Raw genomic sequence first — 24204 nt, 5'->3', positions numbered from 1 at the left:
TGACCCCAAAGGAAATTCAAGTGTAAGTATATTTTCAAGTAATCTACTATAAGAAAACATGGGCTACAGCTACAGAGGATGCATCAACCTCCTGCACAAAATAATCTATGTGAGCCTGTGAAGTTTGAACACACACACACACACACACACACACACACACACACACACACACACACACACACACACACACACACACACACACACACACACACACACACACACACACACACACACACACACACACACACACACACACACACACACACACACACACACACACACACACACACACACACACACAAACACACATCTCCACTGACCTGGGTTTTGCCAGTCAGCCAACACTGCAATTGGGAAAAGCAGATTAGAGCGAATGTGCGTCCTAACTCTACCGGCTAACGACCCGCTGGCATGGCGCCTCGCTCCAAACCCCCGCTCACCTCGCTTTTGTCCAGCAGATCACACTGCACCCATCAGCCTCGCACAACACATGCACACACAAGGCGTCTAGCAATTTGATAATGATTGTAACTATTCCGACTGGACCGAACCGGCAGCTGAACGTTCAAACGGCAGCAGACTGCAGCTGCAGAAACTTTGCAGAGTGTGATTGACGGAGCGTTTCCGCCCTTTAAGAGGCGTCTTGTTTAGTGCGATTTTCAAAAAAACCATGAGGACTGTGTTCCTGTGCTACTGTACATATGTAGTGTATTAACCCTGATGGAAAATGCGGCAATCGGGTGCTGAGGGTTTTTTCTAAAGTGCCTTAACTGCTTCAGTGAGCTCCTGTGTGTGTGTGAGTGTGAGTGTGTGTGTGTCACTGCTGCAACCGTCCACCCCGACTATACAATCGCCAACTTCCTGTCGTTTTGCGGCCACCTGTCCGTCCCACCTTCCCCACTCCGCGCTATAACCTATTATCAAATCTTACATCCTGCTCTATCAACAAGACACACACACACGCCGAGACGCTGCACTCACACACACACACACACACACACACACACACACAACGCATGCACACCTCTTTCCCCCAGATTATGACTCACCGGTGGTGGGCATGGCAGTGCTGCCGGAGCCGGAGCCCCTGTTGCCACTCAGGAGCTCCAGAGGCTGGTGGCTGTCTGTGCTTGCAGAGGAAAAGCAGGACTCAGTCTCATAGATGGTCTGCAACATGGCGCACAATCCTGACACGGTGGGACGCAACAGCATGCCAAGACGGGAGGCAGCGGTCTCTTTTGTCACCAGAAACAACAAACCGGTCAGTCCCTCTGAGGAGACCCCACCATGGCCGAGTTTAAGGTCTGAGGGGGCGCGGGCATTGATTGAAGTGAAGTGTGCTCTCCGGAGAAGGAAAATCAGGGAAAAACTCACCTTTTTATTGTGAAATTAATAGAGAATGAACATGAATTCCATAAACTGAAACAAAATCCGAATTTGTACTGTGTAGTCCGGTCCGCATCCGTGACAACTGGTCACTGTGGCTGAGACATCATCCTCTTTTCTAACGTTACAGCTTCAGCTACAGGTCCCGGCGAATCAGAATCAGAATCAGAATCAGAATCCTGCAGCGTTCACAAGGAATGGATCAAAAACTGGAAGCGGCAGCGACCTGGAATCTTGACTCCCTGCATCACCTGGAGTCCCCCGATCCACACCGGGAAAGAAAAAACAACAACACTTTCTCCAGCTCCGGAGCGACAGCAGGGCTGGTGGTGTGTTCTAGGGTTGGGAACGAGTCACTCGCCGCTGCTAGATGGAAGAGAAAGTTTGTTTCCTCGTCTGCCGTGTGGAAATCCTCGCAGAGTCTTTACCGAGCGTGAGAGCCCGAGACCGGGGAAGGGAGGGAATCAATGAAATCTGATTGCTTGCCAGGAAGGGAAATAAGAAAAAAAAAACACAAATGTGTGTTTCCATAAGCTGTGAGAGATGTGATGGAAGAGACCGGTTCAAGAGCAGGAGCCGCTGCAGCCTCTCTCCCTCTCCCTCTCTCTGCTGCTTCCCACAGCCAGCACAACACAACAACAAGAAAATACCGAGACGAGGAGAAGCCGAATTCCCCTGCTCTTGGTGCATCAAAGGATCTTCATGCTGTTCTCCTCCTGGCTGACGAGAGAGAGAGAAGAGGAGGAGGAGGAGGAGGAGGAGGAGGAGGAGGAGGAGGTGGAGGAGGAGGAGGAGGAGGAGGAGGAGGAGGAGGAGGAGAGGCAAGGACGTAAATAGCTTTGGGAGAGCGCTCCCCGAGGTTCCATGCTTCCAAAATAGAACGAAGAGCTGAGAGAATGACAGTGAGAGGGAAATGGAAGGGAGGAAGGAGGGAGAGCGCAGTATTATAAAAAAAAAAAAAAAAAAGAGGAAATGTGAGGAAAGGGAGGCTGAGCTGGAGAAGACGAGCAGCGTGTTAGAATCCTTCCTCCAGAAAAAAAAAATGAAAACAGCACGTTGTCCTCCTCTCTCTCTCTCCCTTTGGCTTGAAAACAAACGCAAAAAAAAAGGACAAGACGAGCGGCCGGAGACAGCTGCTGGTCAGAGAGCTGATATTCACTGTGGAAGAGTCACTGGAGGTGTGTGTGTCTGTGTGTATACGAGCGTGTGTCTGTGAGGCTGTTTGAGCTGCTGAATGAATGCCGAGAGAGAGAGAGAGAGAGAGAGAGAGAGAGAGAGAGAGAGAGAGAGGAGACGGAGGGAGGAGGGTGAGGAGCGAGAGAGAGAGAGAGACTGAAAGTAGATCACTGGGTGGAAAGGAAGTTAGACGGATGAAGAGAAAGTCAACAACAGCTCATTTCATTTCAGTGAGCGTCACAACATCGGCGTGGACTCTCCCTCCTCTCACCTTCATTCACCTTTTTTTTGCAGCAGCATGTTTCAGTTTGTGACATTGGCAGCGTTTTATTTTGAAAGATTTATAGGAGAAGAGAAGGGGAGAGAAGAGAAGAGAAGGGAAGGGGAGAGGAGAGGAGAGAAGAGAAGGAGAGAGGAGAGAAGAAAATAAAAGAAGAGGAGAGAAGAAAGGAAAAGAAGAGGAGAGAAGAGACGCCTTCACTAAGGCAGGGAGATGGGGGGTTAATGGAGGGACTGGAGCTGAAAATAGCCTGCCAGGGAGGAGGAGGAGCCTCAGATAAAAATAGACGGGGAGAGAGAGAGAGGGAGAGTGAGAGCAGTAAGCCTACAGCTCTGGGTGGGGTGGTGGAGGAGGTGTAGGGGGAGGGAGGGGGAGGGGAGGAGCTGAGGCGGAGGCTTTCAGCGCTGTCATGTTTCTGTGCTGCACTTCACCAGAGATCACCTGTCAGTCAAACGGCGTGCGCCTCCTTTGCCGAATCCACACCAAAATTGTTTTGTTTTGGGTTTTTTTGCACGAGACCCTCGTGACGACCCGTCGTCGCGGCAGATCCTAGATCAGTAGTTTATCACCAGACTCCTGCAAAATTAACGACGTTCCCGTCGGCCTCAGCTGCACTCTGCGTTCAGCGCTGCTACACGTTAACAGGCTAACATACAGTATAACCGTCAACAGGGTAAAATGTGTTAACATGCTGGTGCTGACAGATTCTCAATGAGCCGATCACTTTGTAGCCCGATCAATAATGGATTTCTGACAGATCATTTCATATATGGCTGAGATAATGATAGACAATTACATGGTATAGAAATTGTGCATCACAGTTTTAATGATCAAAATTACCATTATTATTATTATGGTGTTATTGTTAAAGGGACATTGTGTAACTTCTCCTGTTATCTATTCACAAAAATCGATTATTTCGTTCACAAGTATTTTTTTCATTAATCAGTAATCCCCCCCATCAACAAACTGAAGTGTTCCTTTCAGCTCATATCATTCATATCTACATGGAGCGGGTAAGCTCGGTGCTGGCTGCCATGTTGTGTCGCCATGTTTTTACGTTCAGTGGCACCACGGAAACTCACCAAAGACACCGGAGCTGTCGGCTCAGGTGGAGGTGGCATCTGTGAAAAGTCACCGCGGTAACGCAGTGAGGAGGAATGGAGCGTTACACTGATGCTGCATTCACCTGCAGCCGGGCAGACGGCCGTCGGTAACAAACCAGATGTCATTTTAGTCACAGAAGTGGGTCAGGTAAACGATACCACATCGCCATGACAACATATTGTCACATGTATTGTTTTGCCTGGTGCTGACAGACCACTTGTTTACATAGAGGCTTGTTTATGCCGTTACGTGCAGCGGCTGTCGTCCGTCTGCCGTCTACGTGAATGCATCATGAAAAATACGATTGAGTTGCTTGCGATATACAACCGCAACGCTAGCTGGGAGTAATTCCTACACAATGTACCTTTAAAACATGCTACACATGTTCAAAAATATCAGAAATCATGTTAGTTGAGTTGTTTTTGCAGTGGCTTTGCCTCTAAAAATCTAAATAACAGCATATGATGAGCAGTAACTTTAGTGTAAGAAGTTGTTTTGACCGACATAGAACAAGTCCCTGTAGCAGGGAGACAGTTGCTAGATGAGGACGTTGGTACAGCAGCGGTCCCCAACCTCTTTTGTCCCACTCATACATGTTGATGATTCTCCAAAGATCACAACTGATCAGAAAATGAAAATCATTTGAATTTCTCTCTTAAAGACATTTCACTGACTTGTATCTATAATAATTCTCCTTCATTTTTGTTCCTTTGAACCCAAATCAAACATAGAAATACATAGGAATCCATCTGCCTTCAAAATAAAATAAATAATAAATAAAAATCAACCTGCCTTTGCTCTATTAAACTATTATAACATTCATAACATATAAAGTTCAGCTCCTCTGAACCCTCTCCTGAGTCAGGAGGAGCAACAGGAACTGGACCTTTGAGCCATTAATCAGTGTTTGCTTGCAGCTGGCCTATTATTTGGCTGTTTTGGTGTTTGGCGTGACTTGGCATGTGTCTCCACTGAGTTGTGCCACAAGTTACTGTCTCCCAGGGGGAACTAGTTGTGGCACGCACGTAACATTTTAGTAATGGGCTTATGAAATGACTGGGAATATTGGCTTATTGTCTTGGAAATACATTAACAAATGTTTCCACGTAAGCCCTGTAATGTGCACAACAAAATACCCCCATAATAAACCATGGTAATAGTAACCGCAGTTATATTTTTAAGCACATTTAAAATGGTGATACTAACGGTGTGTCTTTGTTTCTCTTTGCTTATTGGCCATAATATAGACCACAGTGGTATTTCTGCTTGAGGCTAATATCAGCTACATGTACAGAAGCCTGCCTTGACTTAGAATAGTAACTGTCTCATCACAGGAGGAAGATTATTTATATAGAGACTAACTAGCAAAGGTCTTTTTTCCTTAAGAATGCTTTTGTGAGTGCGTGCTCCTTCATTCATCTCTGTACATAAGAGGTTACAGTGAATGTCGGCTCTCATTTGAGGTAACTGACAGTAGTATTCACTATCATAACATTTATCTGTAGTGAAATGTCACAAAATTAGTCAAAGAAACCACTTAATGATAAAATCATGAAATGGTAGTGGTGTTTTCACTCTGAGAATCAAGGTGCTTCGTCACATTCATAGAAAAGTCAGATGCAACTCGTTAACAGGCACCGTTGGATCCACTGGGTTAATAAATGCAAAGCCAACAATTATTTCCACAAGTAATTAAAGCATTAGTCAGCATTTTGTCTAAAGGCTTGTGATTGTTTTAGTTTTTTTTAAAGGTAGGGTTGGAGATGCTGGAAAAACCATTCTAGTAGGCCACATTCTGAAAATACACAAGTCAAAAGTCCAAGCCTCTTTCCTCAGACTTCTCTCTGAAGCCCCGCCTCCAGAGCTCAGGAACACGCAGCTTGTTCAGCGTTGGTTCACATCAAGGTGAAGCCGTGAAGGTATCGCGCTCGCGGCGCCAACCAATGTAATCCCAATGTGAGTGACGCAGCGTTCTGCGATACTGTCGCGTGTCACCGCGCAGCATCACTAACCGTCGGCCAGCTTTTTCTCACGGTTCATTCACGTGAAAGAAAACACCTAACATCGTACTGTGATGTTTTCAATTAGTTTTAAAGGTAGTTTCAGTGTTAATTTAAACTTGCGCTGAAGAAATGTTTCCTGATGAATAAGCTTTGTTGCACTTAATGCTGCGTTCGAGACAAGTCAGAAAGACTTGAAAAAGTGCAGGCGAATGTCACCTCAAGTCAGAGAAAAAATCGACCCCGACTTTACCGAGAATCAGTTGTGTGACAATCTGCACCCGTGCAGAACCAAAATACATTAAAACTTTCTTTTTTAATTGTTTTTCTGCCCTTTGTAATGTTCTTATGCCCTGCGTGAAGCACTTTGAATGCAACGTTTGTCCCGGTAGCTATGTTTTTGGTTATTCAGGCGTGGTGCATCTCAAACACTTTTAAGTTGGAACTCTTTTTCAACTGGGACAGATCCGAGTTCAGACTTGTCTCGAACGCAGCATAAGAATAACACAATTATATTGATAACCGGGATAATTTAGTCACTATAATCGAGATGTCAAATTTTCCATATTGTTACTGTGCATTCACGCCAAATGCGATGACGCAACCCAACTCCCGCTATTTTCTTTCTCTCGTCAACCATGGCTGAGTTAACAACCGTAGCTGCACTTCACCTGCTGTGGACGTCCGATTTGGATCCGAAACCCAAACGCCGTTCTTCGATACACGATCGCGATGGGCGCTTCATCATGTTGCGCTTATCACTCGAAATGCATCGCCAGAAGCGGCAACGCGTGTCATCGCGTCATTGCATCATTTACATTGATTTTGAATGGAAGCTTGTGGCGTTCATCGCTTCCATCGCGTTTGGTGTGAACATCAAGTGTGCAGCCAAGAAATCGCACAACAACCGACCCCCTCTCCCCCTATTTTTGTGCCATTTTTGTATTTGAGGAGCAGGTTCCATCCGACGGCAGCGTTTCAGAGGCGTGTTCCACCGTGGGGGATATCTCGGGGAGAATCACAGAACGGTTTGTGTTTTTAAAACCAAAAGCTGCACTGCTCACTTTGCTGTCAGTGTGGATATTATTAATTGAAAACCCCTGGCTGCTATTTATAGCGGTTGTTTATCCCGTTCAGCAGCTCAGTCCTAAGTGTAGCTGTACAGAATAGGTCTCGGTGTAAAGGGACGTCTCCCACTGCTGGATTACAAAAAACCCAGGATCAGAATGAATCAGGCTTTATGTATCTGATGGAAATGCATTAAAAAAAAATAAAAAATGAAAAATCTTGAATGGCATCAATGAATGAGCTCAGGACAAATCCAACTCATTTACTAAGGTGGATGATTTGGACTCTTCTCTATCTGTCAGCTTTTTGTTTGCTGTCCTTCTTTTTTCCAGGAGTGATAATACCTCATTGATTCATTTTATCATCACCTTCATCCCACCTCCTTTCCATCCTCTTCATCACCCTCCTCATCCTCACCTCCCTGTGTGTCCTCCAGCAGATTTTAGTGCTGCCTCAGTGTGACTCACGAGCACAAAGACTAAATAGATAGAGGAGAGAAAATGTAAATACTGAGAGCTGGCCAAGCGTCATGGGACCGGCCAGGCAACATCTCCATGGTCGCACATACTAAACACATCTGCATCTGCTAAAGGTGTGTGTGCGTGTGTATGTGTGTGTGTGTGTGTGCGCGTGTGTGTGTGTGTACTGCAGTAGCTCAGTGGATGACTCATCTCTGCGTTTCTATTTGAGGCGCATCAAACCCTGGAGTCACACTGCTGTCTGTGTGTGTGTGTGTGTGTGTGTGTGTGTGTGTGTGTGTGTGTGTGTGTGTGTGTGTGTGTGTGTGTGTGTGTGTGTGTGTGTGTGTGTGTGTGTGTGTGTGTGTGTGTGTGTGTGTCTGTAAGTGTACGTGCGTGTGTGTTTGTGTGTGTATCATGTACTATATCTGTATCCATGACAACTAAATTACAGGCAGTCAGTCAGCCATTCAGTCTGAGACAAAGTTGTCAGGAAAAAATACCTGAGGTTGCCTTAATGGTGTCGTCCTGTTACCCCGTTAATTAATGTGCAGTGCATTGATTTTCTACACACACACACACAATGCAGTACATAGTGCATATAAGTAGGATGCACGATAATTATCGGACCGATAAAAAAATCTGATAAATTAATGAGGAAATTGTTTGCAGGCCGAGTACCCCCGTCAGTGGTGAAGAGATTTCTGAAATGAAAATCACAGGACATGCTTGTTCTGATGATACAGGTCAGCGGTCCTGGAATGTGTGTTTCTCCAAAAAGAAAAAAGTAATAACAAGAGTTGCACCAAATTTTCCTCTGCTGTATTTTTTATCTAAATTAAATTACAGGTAGACCACTCGATTCATGTAAATGTGGTGATTTCTGTACATACAGAGCCCGAGGCTGCGCTGCTCTTCTGTCCAGTTCACGCATGAAGCTTCACTTTTCATTCAAACAAACTAATGTAGATCCCACTGGTTTCATCAATGAGAGGTGCACAGAATATTCGTCACATTGTACGGCGAAGGAGAAAGAGGAGAGACGTTTTTAAGGCCTGGACGTATCCAGGTGTGATCTCTGCTATATCAGTTACTGTATCAATGCTATCGGGGCATCGTTTAGCTCAGTTGGTAGAGCAGGCACCCCAGATCCCCAGCTCCATGCGGAGGTATCGAATCCTGACTCAGGTGGCCCTTTGCTGCATGTCATACCCTCTCTCTCTGCCTCCCATTTCCTGTCTCTCTCTCGACTATGCTATCGAATAAAGGCCAAAAAGCCCCAAAATATGCTTAAAAAAAAAAAATCAACGTTATCTACGTAAGTAAGTAAGTAAGTAAGTACTTTATTTGTATAGCACCCTTCTCAGTACGAATACACAGAGTGCTTCACATCATAGATAAAACCATCATACACTACATCACAATACGCAATAAAATAAAGAAAGTACTGTGCATATTACATAGTAATAGTACAGGTAACAACAAATGAGAACATCAAGTGGCACTTGATCGACCCGAGGGGGTCGAGGCAAAAACAGTGTTAAATGAGAGGAGAGTCACATCCCACTGTATCTAGCACCCAAAAGCCCTTTTAAACAGAAAAGTCTTCAGTTGACCTTTGAAACAGTCTGCCGACTGGGCAAATCTCATCTCCAGTGGGAGCAAGTTCCACATCTTCGGGGCCACTGCCCCAAAGGACCGGTCCCCCTTGGTTTTCAGACGGGTCCGAGGGACTGACAGGAGGCCGTATCAGTTATCAACGCTATCATACGACTCGCAATGCCAGGAAATATATTTTCTGTCTGTTCAGATTACAGACGCATTAATAAAGTAGATATCCGATTAGCCGATTTGTTTATGCATAAGAATCAGATCTGACAATGTCCAATTCCGTGAGTTTACACATTATGTTACAGATCCAATATGTGCCAATTAAGAGGAAAATGTGGGAACTGGGCCACCTGAACCACTTGTGGTGTAAAGAATGGAGACTGAGGTTAAAGGAAATGTATGGAATTTTTTAAAACCACCTGCCTTTTTTTTTTTTTTATCATTATTCCCTCTATTCTTGGGTCACCTTTTGGTCAATCCACCACTTTGGTGCAGACTGACATAACATCTAAACAACAATGATTTGATGGTACTGACGTTCATGGTCCCCAGAGGATGACTGCACCTTTAATTCTCCATCAAAATTAAAGGTTACAAAAATTTCTCCAATTTCACCAGGTTTATTCATCAGTATCAGACAAAACCAATAACACTCCCATCAGCCACAGCGGAACTTGGGGCAGGGGATTGAATATGATCAGTTTCTGGTCAAACTGAGTCGGTTTAAGGACTGAAGAGTGCCATGTCATTTAATACCAGATTTAGATACTCTAAGGCCACAAACACGCTGGCTGTGGCGTGAGTGTGGTGGCGGCAGCAGAACGTGTTGATTTTCACACTGCACACACACACACACAGCCTACATGAGACAAGCGGCAGACACGCATCTCTCGTGTTGCACTTGCAGCGTGTGATGTAGAGATCCAGCCTCTCTCATGCTGCGCGAGAGTCCCAGCGGAGACAGACAGAGGAAATACCTGTTGATCTCACGCTGACATCACACCAGCAAAACAACACAGAGCCGGCCCGACACCTTCGGCTGTTGTTGTCTATGACAAAGCTGCAACGGCTATAGTATGTCTTGAGCTGCACGTTGGAACTCTATGCAGAGAGACGGCAGCGGAAGCAAAGGATGCATCCTGAGTTGTGAGCGTACGTGATGCTGCACAGCGGCTCCATGACGTCAGCCGCCGCTCTCTGACAACGCAGCCAGTGTCAGTGTGTTCCCGGCCTAAGAGAGTAAATGAGTAAATCTCATCAGCTCCTGTGAGCCAGTAAGCATGCAGCATGCTTAGACCCGAATCTAATAATGCAGGTGATTAGCTGTTTATTTACACGAACATGTTTGAGGTGTGCGAAGGAGCCAGGCGTAAAAATAGATCAAACTCAAAATCTGAACTCTTCTGTGCATTTTCATTTTCTTCTTAAAATATACACAATAGTTAAAATTAAATATCAAAGTCAAGATGTCAGGATCACTACTGAAAATCATGATGCACTCATTTTTGCCTGGTGTGGTTTGGGCTGTCACTGTCACGACATTTTAGTGGACGATTAATTGTCATACAAATAATTGTAATTAACAACTTAAAGGTCCAATGTGTAAAATGAGGGGAAAACAGTGACATCTAGCATTTTGATTCTATTATTTATCTATTAAATAATTATATTGTTCATTTATGAACGTGAAACTCTTGAAACGTGCTCTCTGGTTGGCTGGATTTTCCACTCTGTACAAACATGGCGGCGCAAGATGGCGAAACTCTCTAAGCAAGACCCTTGCTATATAAAAGAAGAATTATAAGGCTATGAAAACCAAACAGATTTTATTTTATAGTGATTATACACTTATACAAATATATGCATTGATTCTGCCTTTATTGTCTTTTTCTGATCATTTTATGCCACTACTATAATAAACATAATACTAAGCATAATTTAATAATAGACACATTATGAAGTAGAAGAGCCATTTATTGGCTTTAAACATTGGAACATATAAATAAAAACTGCACTTCTGTTTGTCTTTAGGCTTTGCAGATAAATCCATGATGCTAATGTCAATAGATGCGAATTGAAATTAAGCTCCTCCAGATAAACAGTTTGTGGCACTAATTCCCCAATCATGTCATTAAAACACAGCAGAAGAAGGGGGCACAACATGATGATGTCATTAAAAGAGGACCAGTCAAACCTCAAATTACGAGGAAATAGTGATGGAAATAGCATTTCTGTTAGATTCATCCAGCTGTTATGCCGGGTTAAGCCGTTATACAGAATTATTGCAGTCAGCTGAAATGATTGCGATCAGGCGATTAGGTCATAATTGTGACAGGCCTAGCTGTGGTTTTATTCACACATTCAATTTCATAATTGCATTGCTTATATAGGAACTGTGGGGAAACAGATGGGCTCACCTCTGATGGTCATGTTTGTAAGTATATCCTGGTGTTCAGTTGTCATAGATGTGAATGACTGACCAACAATCATCCACGACAGAGTGTACTCACACAACAGAGAAAACCATCCCTGAGCAAAAAAACAGGCTAAACCAACCAATATACAGTGGTGCATTTCCACAGAATAGACAATCAACACCAGCCACTCACACACTGCTGCATCTGTAGCACTCCAGTTATACCACCATGAGCTAAAGGTGTGTATAGGCAAGAACCTGGCGATACAATATGTATCGCGATACAATACGTATTGCAATACGATATATTGCAATTAATGTGATTTTTTTTCCTTATTTGACTGTGCCGAGTTCGCTAATGCTTGAGCTTGGGATGAGCCACAGACCTGTACTCTCACGAGATCTGATTGCTGATCAGTGGCTGAATGACTGCTGCCAACCAGCAGTCAGAGTTTAATATGCAACATCGAAATTCACCACCGACGTGAATATTTTTCATGTAAAAAAAAAAAATCGGTACAGTGTTTTTGAATATCGATCCAGTATTTTGCGATATCGCGATATTTCAGTGTTGACATTTTCTTACACTCCTACCAGGAACCAGTCGAAGATAGAAATTGACAGCGACTCACCTGAGGCGTGTGATGAATTCATGAAGGTCGAGATCGGGACGTGTCACCCCACTCCTCCCACTGCGTGTACGTGTGTGTTAAAGTGGGTCCTCTGCGTCAGCCATGTGTCGGAGCACAGACGATGGACAGACGATGTTGGCTCCTCTGCAAAAGAGGAAAAAATAAGATAATATTACTTTCTAGTTCTTTGTATTTTCTACCTTACTTTCCCCATGAATTAAACTGAGTGTGGTTGATCCATTAATATTTAATACTATCTTCTCATACATACACAGTAAAAATCAAACTCTGCTTTACTGTCAAGGCCAAGGAATATATTACATTATTTATGGAGTTAAATAAAAACAGCTTTGTTCATCATAAACCATCCTATTTTCCCACTGTCCTGGATGCTGCTATACTGTGTCAGAATCTATGTTAAGGTGAGCAGCTTTGTCCTTTCTCCACTGAAATGAGCCTCCTGGTACCGTCCCCTCACTGTATGTTGTTGTTTTATCATTAAAGGGATAGTTCAACATTTTTGGCAAATTGGCCGATTGCCATAATCCCTATAGTCTTAGGAGTATAGGTTCATTACCCTTAATTGTCGGTGTAAGCTATTTTTAGAACGAGACAGAGTTGTTTTAGAGGCAAATGCAGAGACTGCTTGCCGAAAAACTGCCCCTGACGGGAACGCGCATCAGCGGTTTTGCAGGAATTTACCTCAAAAACAACTCTGTCTCTTGTCCACCAGAGCATTTTGGAGTTGTTCGATTGTGTATTTGATGAGCTTGATGAGGGAAACCAAGAAATCCCATTAGCCTCCGTAGTGCCTTGCGGCTCTGCTCCTCTAAAAACAGCTTGCACCAACAATTAAAAGTAACAAACCTACTCCTATAGGGATTATGGCAATGGGCCAATTTGCCAAAATGTTGGCAAACTATCCCTTTAAGTGTAATGCAATTCTGGAGGGGTAAATGTACCAGCTTTTTATGGCGGCGTCCAATCTAATTATATATTATAATTAATTTCAAGTCACTTACATTTCCAATCTAGCATTCTTATAATAGACTTTCACCATCTAGCATCTAGCCAGTGTATGTGCAGAAATATTATATATTTTAAAGGGATAGTTCAGATTTTTTGAAGTGGGGCTCTATGAAGTACAAATGGCTCCGATAACCGTAATATCTAGACAGCTCTCTGCTCTAGTGCTGGACAGAGACACAGGCAATAATCAGCTGTGAATGGACCTAAACTAACACTATCCTTTTGCCACCTATAGCCCTATCTCAAACACATACAACAGTTTAAGTGTACGCTACAGATTATTTACAGTGCATCAGCTGGTTGGGGGAAAAAGCAGTTTATAAGGAACTAACCAACTCACTCAGTATTGCTGCATCGCGCAGATGCATTTGTACCTTATACAACCCCCACTTCAAAACAACTGAACTATCCCTTTAATGATTTCTAATTTATATTGATTGTCCTTTATCATACGGTCGGCTTAGCTCGTAACACTGGTGACTGCCTCCTCAGCCATCTTTCTAAAGTTAGCCCACTGTAAGTGTCGTTTTCCTGTTTACAAACAATATTTTATCATGCAGCACATACAAATGTGCAATTCACCTTCAGTTTGTACACAACATACACCACTCAAAATGCATTTGCATACCATCTATTTGCCCACACACCACCTTGCATAGACAAGTCTGGTAATTCACATGAGAAACAGCCAGTAGCATCTTTGCTACTGTTCAAAAACATCCACTTACAACACAGGAAGCTAGCGTTGCCATGCTGTTTGCCTGTATGCTGCAGTTAAAAGCACTGCTGTATTCATTGTGATTTAACTGGTTTTTGCAACATCAGCACAAAATCTTCAAAAAAACAAACAATAACAACAACGACAAAAAACAGTGGCTGTACAGCAGATGGCTACATTAATGAATAAACCTAATTAGAGACGAGGACGGTGTAACAGGGAGAGCCGCCTGCAAACTGTGTCAATACTAGATTTAATCAGTGTATTGATCTGCGCTGGATGGTGATAAGAGTGTGTATGTGTGTGTGTCTGGAGATTATAAGCATAACAACACAGACAGATTTCCCATCTAACAGTCAGCTGTCACTGATTCCCAAACTGGAACTACACACACTACACACACATCAAACACAGTAACATTCATGAAACACACAACTACAGTGTGACCCATCTGACCTCAAAGCTGCTGTTTGTTTCTCCAGTGAAACATCCACAGTCCTGAACACAACACTGAGGCTAATATACAGGCAGAGCCAGCAGGCAGGCTTCCAGAGATAATGTACATGTTTCCACTTAGTACTTCTTTGATCTGTCAAAGTTTTAGGTACAAAACAACCTTTTCATGTCGATCTCCTCAGAAGCTGCTGGTCATTTCAGGTTGTTTTCTGACCAGTCTACACGCCACCGACCACGTCATACGGAAACTCTTTCAAGTCTAATTTCATTTATTTCAGATAGCACAGTAGCTTCAGTACCAGGTAATACTGTACATACATCTCTGAAAAGTGCTCTGTGAACAAGTTTATTATTTTACATTCAAATGTTTCTCTGTGTTTTAAATTTCTAGGTATACCGGTACTAACTTTAATTTGTTGCTGCTCTTGGTGGCCTTTTTTTAATAACAGAGGGTAGTTTCTTAATTTGTTATTCAGTTTAAGAATTCTATGTTATTTTACTATTTTACACTACTGTGATTATATATATATATATATATATATATATATATATATATATATATATATATATATATATATACACACACTACTCAAAGTTAGTTAAATTATTAAGTAATAATAAAAGTTGAATAATGTAATTAGTTATCATTATGTATGCCTTACTCAGCATTAATGAACACATTGGTTTATATATTAATGCTTAATAATGTACTAACTAACGTTAATTAAGGGACCCTTATATATACATAGTAAAATAACATAAAAATAACATAAAATCTGCCTTATATACACACACACTAGCATCGTATAAGCTGAAATGGATTCAATTTGGGAACAAGTGTGTGAAATAGTGCCAGTGCCTCTTTGGTCTACATTTCTAAACTACTCATCTGTATGTTGTGTCCTGAACCAACAGGAAATTACATTAAGGAAACAAGCTGTACTCTATTGCATAATATGGCTGCCTGGTGCTCTGGCGCCACCTACTGGTCTTGTACTGACAAAGTCTACTTCTTGATGTACAGTATGAGAGAGAGAGCAGCGGGGGGAACAGAGAAATGACACAACGTCTGACTGACTGGCTGTCTTGAATGAATATTAGACTGTGTGTGTGTGTGTGCGTTTGTGAGAATGAATGAGGCAATGCATTACCTCCATAAAAGCATTTGCGGGGTCATATTCTGTCTGTGTGTGTGTGTTTACTCGTTCAGCAGTGTTTTATCCAGCTCAAATTTCAAAATCCTTTTGAATCCCCCGTCTGGTTTCCTCAGGTGTCCCTTCCACCTGAAGTGACTAAAACAGTAAGATGTGATCACCTCTTGTCGGCCAAGGGGGCAGAACACTTCAGCTCCTGGCAGCAGCCTAATTGCTGCTCACAATGTGAAAATGAGGTGAGCAGCAAGTGTCTGCTGGGTCAGACCGACACAGTCCAAGGAAATCACATACAGCTGCCAACCTGTAGCCCCCCCCCCCACACACACACACACACACACACAAACACCTACAGGGAGAGACACTGGGGTCAGGTGCAGCGAGTAGAGAGCCAGGTGGCAGGGAGTGGGACCTGGGTGTGCCAAGGCCTGGCACAGAGGAGACCGGGCCCGGGGACGTGGAGCGTCTCCCGTCTGGAGGGGAGATGAACAAGCTCATTGGATGATATGGATGCATAGTGAGTGGATAACACACAACAACCCAGCAACAATGCAAGCAAGGTGAACTGAAGCATCTTACTTTAAACTCTCTTCATTACCAGGACTACAGTAACTGCTCTCTGCACACAACACCAAACACACGCAGGGCTTCACTCAGATTTACATCCCAGTGTTTCCTCTACATTCATTTAGGAGCGGCAGGCCGCCATTCCTAAATCCTTGCCGCCACTACTTCAGATTTCTTTCTTTTCTTTTTTAATTGTCGCAAATACACACCGCCACATGGGTGGATAGGAAGGTTTACAGGCCGCGATACTGGAGGGAGGTGAGGTGTTCATCTGATAAATAGGAGTTTGTCTACAAAAGACTAAAAGGTAAAAATCTACTTCTTTAATGTTCATTCTGCCTTCCTGGCTTGGCTCTATGGTTCTCTATGCAACTGGCAAGTGTTGTGACAGTAAACAATTTTGTTCACTTGCTTTAACTGACTATTGTCAGTCAATATATTGTCAGTGAGGGGAATAACGGCGTTACTAACGGCACTACTTTTCCCCCCGTTATAACGCTGTTACCGTTACTGACAATAAAATGCGCCGTTACTTGACTCAAGAAGTCCCGTCACAAAATAATACACCTGTTAAAGTGTACAGCACACTTTTTTTCAGTCCATCAGCTAGTGGGAAAAAAGCCTTTTTTTTTTTTTTTAAACCTGCCTGTGCGGAGGGATACTGAGTGAGTTGGTTAGTTCCAGATAAACGGGAGAGGTTTGACATAGTAATTTGACATATTTGAGCATTTTATTTAAAAAAGTAACGTAATAGTTTCTGTATTTTTTCTGGTAATTAGTTATTTTTATAATGTATTGGAGAAAGTAACTAGCAACTATAACTAATTCCTTTTTAAAAGTAACATGCTCAACAGTGGTGATTTAATTGTTTTTCTGTAAGCCTCAGTTACACTTCTACACTTTAAATCAGCTGTAGAAATGCATTCTGTTCAATTCTTACAGTAATGTGTTAATTGTATTTTTTGTATCTTTATTTATTGATTTTTTTTACTTCCTTATTCAGTGATTATCATGTGTTTGACTGTTATAATATAAATTACCCCTTTGGGGACGATAAAGATTTCCATCAATCCTCTGCCAGAAATGACATTTAGCACAAAAACGAAGTGCGTCTGCCACAACACAACCCCAACAAAACACAGACAGGATTGTGTTTCTGTCCCCAGTTCCCACTGCTATCTTTCTCCAAGTAGAGAAAATGGTCAGCCTGCAGGTGACAAAGGAGGAAAAAAGGGAAATTGTAACCAGATACTTTGCCTTTATCATTGCATCAAAATGTGGATTATTAGGTGTTTCTTGTTATAGATGGTAGCTGAACAGTATCCAGGTTACCAACACGACCACTTGCAGCCAGAAAATAAGAATTCATTGTTTCATATACAAACAACTTATACGTTTCCTGGCCATGACCTTGATACAAAGAGCAGTGGTTAAATGAACTACTCTTTTTAACAACAGTGGTGCCGACCACGTAGAAATGCCATATCTGATATACTGACATTCATATCTTAGAAATAAAAAAAAACTCCACACAACAGATGCACACAGCAAGACCAGTAATTAGCCATGTCCCAAATCACCCTGCATCATCGGTGGGACGTGGTGGACACAGACGGACCACAGAGGCCCAAACTAAAAAAGAAGTGAGACGTGAGATTAGTCAGCAGAGAATTCCCCTGTATCCTCTGGATGCTGTTGTGATTGTCCCGGGAATTCACCCGTTTGATCCTGCAGGGAACAAAAAAAAAAAAAAAACCAGAGGACGTGTTTCCCAACCGCGCTGGAGGAGGAGGAGGAGGAAGCGTTTTTCCCCCGAGCGGCGCGGCCTCGCTGTGAGGCAATCGCTCATCAGATGCAGCTTTCCAAGGATGCAGCCGCTCAACTGAGACACGGCTATTGTTGTGAGCTCGCCCGTGCGACAGGAAGTGCGATGTTTCTGACTTCGACGGCCGGCCTCTGAAACCCCCCCACTCCACCCCACCCCACTCCCCACTCTGCAGTCCCTGGCTCCCTGGAGCTGTCCTGTGGTGACAGTCACCATGACACCACAGCATCTGAGAAACAGTGTGGAAGTAGGGATGACACGATTATGGGTTTTCTTGGTAAGATTATTGTCAGAGGAATAATCATCACGGTATTACGATTATCACCATTATTATGCATTCATTCATTTCACAAGACTGTGAATGTGTAAAAATCAAATATAGTCAAGATATAATTACATTACTAATTATACAATATTGTGTATATAATATAATATATATGTAATATATATAGGATATATCGGATATAATATAGGAACACTTACTGTATTAATGTTTGAATTATTTCAGTGATTATTTGTCATCTATACCAAATGTTTAAATGTATTTTAATCTTTTCTTCTTTTCTTTTTTTTTGTTTTCTTTTAATTATCCTACAAATGACACAGTAATATTTAAGTTCCTACCAATTCAATGTTACGTTTGTTTTCGTTCCGTGCAAGTTGCGCTGATCTGTCTTTACGGTTCCAATTCCGACATAACCTTTTTTAGAAAGTGACGGTTTTCAGGAATGTTTACGATTAATTAATTGTGGCGTTTCAATTAATGAAACCAGCGTTTCATTCATTGTGCAAACATGTAATCGTGACATCCCTAATGTGCAAGTATAAAGTATTGTGGGGAGAAGACATGGACCTGACACGTCCTCAGTCCGTCACATGGAGACAAACAACACTCACACCTGGACTGGTGGGAGGAAGCTGGACAGACCCGGAGAGAAGAGAAGAACGGCCCCGGGGCCCGGGAATCGATCCCAGAACCTTCTCGCTGAGAGCTGAGAGCCCTCACAGTGAGAATCAGCTGCTCCAGCGTGTCGCCCTCATCAGACAAACAGCAGGACATTTTAAATCTGACAACGCTTTCACCAACTACTGTATCAGCACAAACACACACATGTCTGATTATACAACACAACCAGTCACCACCTCGCTGTGGCTCCATGTTCCCAAAGCAGCAAGAAATAAAAATCTCTCCCTCTCTCTCTCTCCTTTCTGCCTCCTCCTCCTCCTCCCCTTCTTCACACCATCATTTCCTAAAATACCTGGGCCCTCCCATTCTGGAGAGGAGCAGGAAGTGCTGCCTGGCAACCAGGGAGCTGGCTGCCGTGGTAACGGTTCACCTGAGCACCTCTTCCCTAAACAAACAGCAAGTGTGAGCAAGTGAGAAAGAGAGAGAGAGAGAGAGATGGATCCATAGAAACTCTCCTACAATATTTGTTTATAGTCTCTTTTTCTCCCTCGCTCTGACACACACTCTCACAAATAGACACACACACGTGTTCTGTAGAATTGTTCAACCATGAATGTGTCCTCTCTCTCTCTCCTTGTACAGAAGAGACTCAAGGAGAAAGGAGACGAGCAGCAAACCTATTCTGACGTAAAGTCTACATTCTGCCTCTCATATATCAGGATCACACCTGCAATATTTTGATAATCAATTCATATTTTCAATCATTTTTTCAACAATTATGACAAAAATCCTATCTAAGATGTGAGGATCTGCAACTTTTCTATCTTTTAAAATAGTCCATTGAGATTTGAAATGAATGAAATCTGAACAATCCTGACCAGCTTCAGATTAAACGATGGTTTCTTGAGGTTTCCTTGTAAATCAGGGTGGGGAAACGCACAAGAGGTGACCTGCTGACCCTGAGGACTTTCTGCATCGATCGGAAAATTACATTCAAGTGCAAAAAACAAAGCTTTTGCCCCCCATTAAAAAAAAAAAAAAAACATCTGATATGGCTAACATGTTAAAAACAACTAGCAGTTACAAAGCAACACCATCATTCACTCAGAGTCCTGCTTCTGTCTGCCTAACGTATTAAAGTCCAATCCTCTTGCTTTCATTTTGTTCCGTCAGCTCCTGAGGGGGGCGGCTGGCTGCTGATATCTGTCTTTCAGATGAAAATAACTCTGTGAGAGCAGACCGGACCAGAGCAGCACGTTGTAAACAATGATGGTGATTATTCTCTGTATATCCACACGTAATTATATGGATACTAAGTTAACTGTAGCTGCCGCAACTCAAACAAGGTCAGAATCAATTAGCTGAGCTGGTAGGAAGACGGCAGAAGTCTGGGATCCACCAATATGTGGGAGCAAGAGTACAATGTGAAAAATAATTGTTGAAATATGAACTGTTGAACTAATGTCTAATGACATTGTCTCAGGGTTTGGAAAATTGTGATTTCTGTCTTTTAATCAGAGGTTTTTCAACAAGAGATTTTTGGTTGGTTAGACAATTTTTTTATTATTATTTTTTATTTCCAGATTTATGTTTAAAATAAAAAACTTCAATTTGAGTAATTTGTCTGCTTTATTATCACACAATTGACAGACCTTGTGGAAACTGGTTGGTATCAATTTACAAGGTCTATTAATAAACCCCCTACTCACTATACCTGTACATGTTTATTATATATATATATATATATATATATATATATATATATATATATATATATATATATATATATATATATATATATATATATATATATATATATATATATATAAACATGTATTGTGTACATATATTTTTGTTTATTCTATGCTCATTTCTCTATTTTACTGTCTTTGTCCCCCATGAACTTTTTCACAACAAAATTTCACAGCTCTTTTGAAAAAACAGCCAGTCCCCATTCACACAGCATCAACCTTAGGCTGGTGGCCTCCAAATTGGAGGAAGCGTAGTTAACTCGAGTTTTTACTTTTGCAATTCTCCTTGGATCTTATGATCTTTTAAATTCTATTATTTATTTTTTACCAAGTCAAGCTTCTGTCCTTTTTTACTTACCACCTCTTTTTTAGAACCGGTAATGCTGACTGATATGGTTCTGATGCTGTGCAATGCTGCTTTGTCTTTATGTCTATTGCCCGTATGTCTGTCACTGTACTTATGTCTATTGCCCGTATGTCTGTCACTGTACTTATTGTATGTTGCTATATGGTTCTATGCACTCTTGCCCAAGACAAATTTCCCCTTTTGTGGACAATAAAGTTTATCTAAAATCTAAAAATCTAAATCTAAATCTAAAATACATACATTTTGTGGGATCGCTCCAATGTCAAAAAGAAAAGGAATATGAATCAATGATTGTGCAATCCTGCAATTAATTAAAAATAAAATAAATACATGAAAATGAACTTGTGTATTATTTGAATAGCTTATTATTGAATGCACAATAACAAGGTATGTTTCTACATGGCTCAGCTTAATATAAAACACACAGTTTTATACATTATAGCCTATATAGTAGGGGGTCCCTGCTTCATCTCTCCATCAGTTTGGGGGTCCTCTGCCTGAAGACCCCTGATCTAAATGATTAGTTAGGACGGTAACCTGTAGTTAGCTCCTGGTTATAAAGTTAAGCATGCTGCTGCTGCTGCTGCTTGCACTGGTTCATTTCCAGATGGAGGTTACATACAGGTACAACATCCTCATGCTATTCATATGTTTTCAGAGTGATCAGTGGCTGTAATCACCCCCTCCCTCCTCCTCCTCTTCCTCCTCCTTCCATACTGGCTGTGAAGTAATCCCTCACCATAAATGGGGAGACAAAATCCCTAATCTTTTGCCAATGCATTCAAGTTCAGCCAAAGCTTATATGAAGCTTCAGCAGTCTGAGCCAAATCAAATGGGTATCTCTGTCCTGCTAGTTGCATAGATTTCCATAGGATTACTGTAACAACCTCCATCTGAACCAGTGTGTACTGTGTGTACTGTATCTGTAGCTGCGCTTCGCACAAAGAAATACTAAAAAAGCAACACTTCAAGCACTGTGATGGGGGCTAAAAAAAGCCTCTCTCTGTTTTTGTGCAGGGTCCTCGTCTATAACTGAACGCACCGACTGAATGTAAAGCATTCCATGGCATGGAGCCGGTCAACTTTTACTTCACAGTGGATCTTATGTCTTGGACTGTGTGACGTAACAAAGAGCAATTTATGCACCGCGAGGAAGGAAGGGAGGAAGGAAACTTAAATATAAATTTAAATGCGGAAGGACAAAGGAGCATTAAAGGATTAGATGGTGAGGAGAGCCAGAATGCTGTGAAACAACGGCTATAAGAAATATGAGATCATCTTGACCCGTTTGCTGTGATTCATCATCGCTGCCTTTTTAAATGAATCACTGATTAAATGCCACCTACCGAAATCAACACTGAACATCTGCAAATATGCAAAACCAACCAAGAAAAGGAGATGTCTTTACACCTGGATTTATATCCCAGAATGCATACCGTCATTAAAGCGGTCTGTGACAATGAAAGAGTATAAAACTAATCAAAATTCAATACTTTTTTTTGTATTTTTACACAACACATCTCCATTTCTTTGGTGTCAGACAAAAACATATTCAAGCTGATGAATTTCCATCTAGATGTGGCAAATAACTGTATTTCCCTAAAACAATCAGCAAAACAATATGTGAATCCATTCAGCACCCTTATGGGGGGAAAAAAAGAGGATGAGCCGACAGAGATAAACAGCTGGTGGCGCTAACTCTCCAGCAGCGCCTCATTAAAGCGCTGCAGAAGAAGAGGGCCACAAGGAGATTATGTAATATAAAGAGTGCCCATCAAACCTCAGAGGGTGGAAAAGCGTGTACAAAACATGGTGGAAAATATGGAAATATGGCATTTCTGTTTTAATCATCTCCTCAGTGGCGGTCACAGTCACAGCATTCATGTGTGTCATGAATTATTTGCTGTTATTCCCACACCAACTCTTTCCACCTTAAATTAGCTGTTTTTACATGCAGTTTTCTTTTTATGCGCCAGTTGAAAATGCACATAAACAGATATATATACAGTACAAACAAGCTTACTGATAGCACCTGTGCTATGTGTCACACCGCTGCAGCGAAACACTAAATAAAAGATCACAGACCTGAGTCTGAGGGCGGCGGAGAGGGGTTCCTAACGCTACTGATCACGGCACAGAACAGGTTGATATTCCGCTAAGTAGTTCAAAATAAATCAATATGTCATCATCAAAGTGTGAATATCTAATAGAGAAAGATTTTTTTATTTGCCGTAAGCAGGACTCACAGCCTGCTACGAAGAGCCGAGAATTAAAAAAAAAAAAAAAAAGACACCCACTGCAACCGGAGTCTTCAAGGATATATGAAAGAGTCCATGCTAATGCACGGAAATGCGACAGGACTTTAAAGCAACACTTTACACCACGGAGCATTTCATACGTTTTCTCTAAAGCAAACTAATATGAGTTCAGCTACTCAGAGGTAACAGCAGGTGAGAGGAGAATTTTAAAGAGGAACTAGGATCTTTACCTTAACTATGCTACATGTTTACCTATGAGATTACCCCCATCTAGCGGTGCAGTTGCATATCTGAACGTATTCTTGATGTTGCATTCATGTGAAATCAGGCAGACGTCAGACAGACAACAGACGCTGCATGTAACAGGATAAACAAACGTCTATGTAAACAAGTGGTCCGCCAGCACGAGGCAAAACAATACAGGTGTGACAATATGTTGTCATGGTGATGTCGTATTGTTTACCTGACCCACGTTTTACCGTCTTTCTCTCGTCAAGTAAAATGAAATCCGGTTGGTTTGCCGACGGCCGTCTGCCTGACTGCACCTGAATGCAACACCAGTGCCCCCGTCCTTCCTCACACTACACAGTGGTGACAGTTTTAACAGGCGCTACCTGGAAAACTTTCTCCCCAAGCCGACAGCTCCGGTGAGTTTCCGTGGTTCCCTACGGTCACGCTGCCACTGAACGTAAAAAATGACGATGCAACATGGCAGCCTCGGTTCGGTGCGCCCCCCCCCCCCCTTATGTATTTGTAACGACTTGTAACAACTCATTCTAAGGTACGAGAAAGCTTTCATTTGTATGCGGGTGTGATTCAACTTAAGTGAAATATTTATGAAAGCAATATTTGATTTTTGCTCATAAAAAGCCAAATAAGTTAGATACTGGGGCTTTAATTAGTAAGTAATAGTGATGGTTAAATAAACTTGGGAGAATGGAAGCTCTCAGCCTTCCACCTAGCATCTCTTGGCTGAAAAAACCAACCTTGCAAGATCAGAGCCTCCGACCCGGTGTCTCAGCTCTCGTCTCTGTGGCACCG

General features: G+C 42.3%; 1 protein-coding gene across 1 annotated transcript in view; it reads right to left on the bottom strand.

The window, feature by feature from the left end:
- Positions 1-1463, bottom strand: part of hdac5 (histone deacetylase 5) — a 48511-nt gene extending 47048 nt beyond the window's left edge. Inside the window, exon 1 of the mRNA XM_083977447.1 lies at positions 1050-1463. Coding sequence (XP_083833573.1) covers positions 1050-1212 — 163 coding nt within the window. The 5' untranslated portion in view covers positions 1213-1463. The remainder of the gene's footprint in view (positions 1-1049) is intronic.
- Between the last annotated feature and the right edge of the window lie 22741 nt (positions 1464-24204).

The sequence above is a fragment of the Trachurus trachurus genome (genome assembly GCF_905171665.1).
Source record: "Trachurus trachurus genome assembly, chromosome: 8".
In the NCBI taxonomy this organism is placed as follows: domain Eukaryota; kingdom Metazoa; phylum Chordata; class Actinopteri; order Carangiformes; family Carangidae; genus Trachurus; species Trachurus trachurus.
The sequence above is the reverse complement of the archived record's forward strand: the minus strand, read 5'-3'. Positions and strand labels throughout refer to the sequence as shown.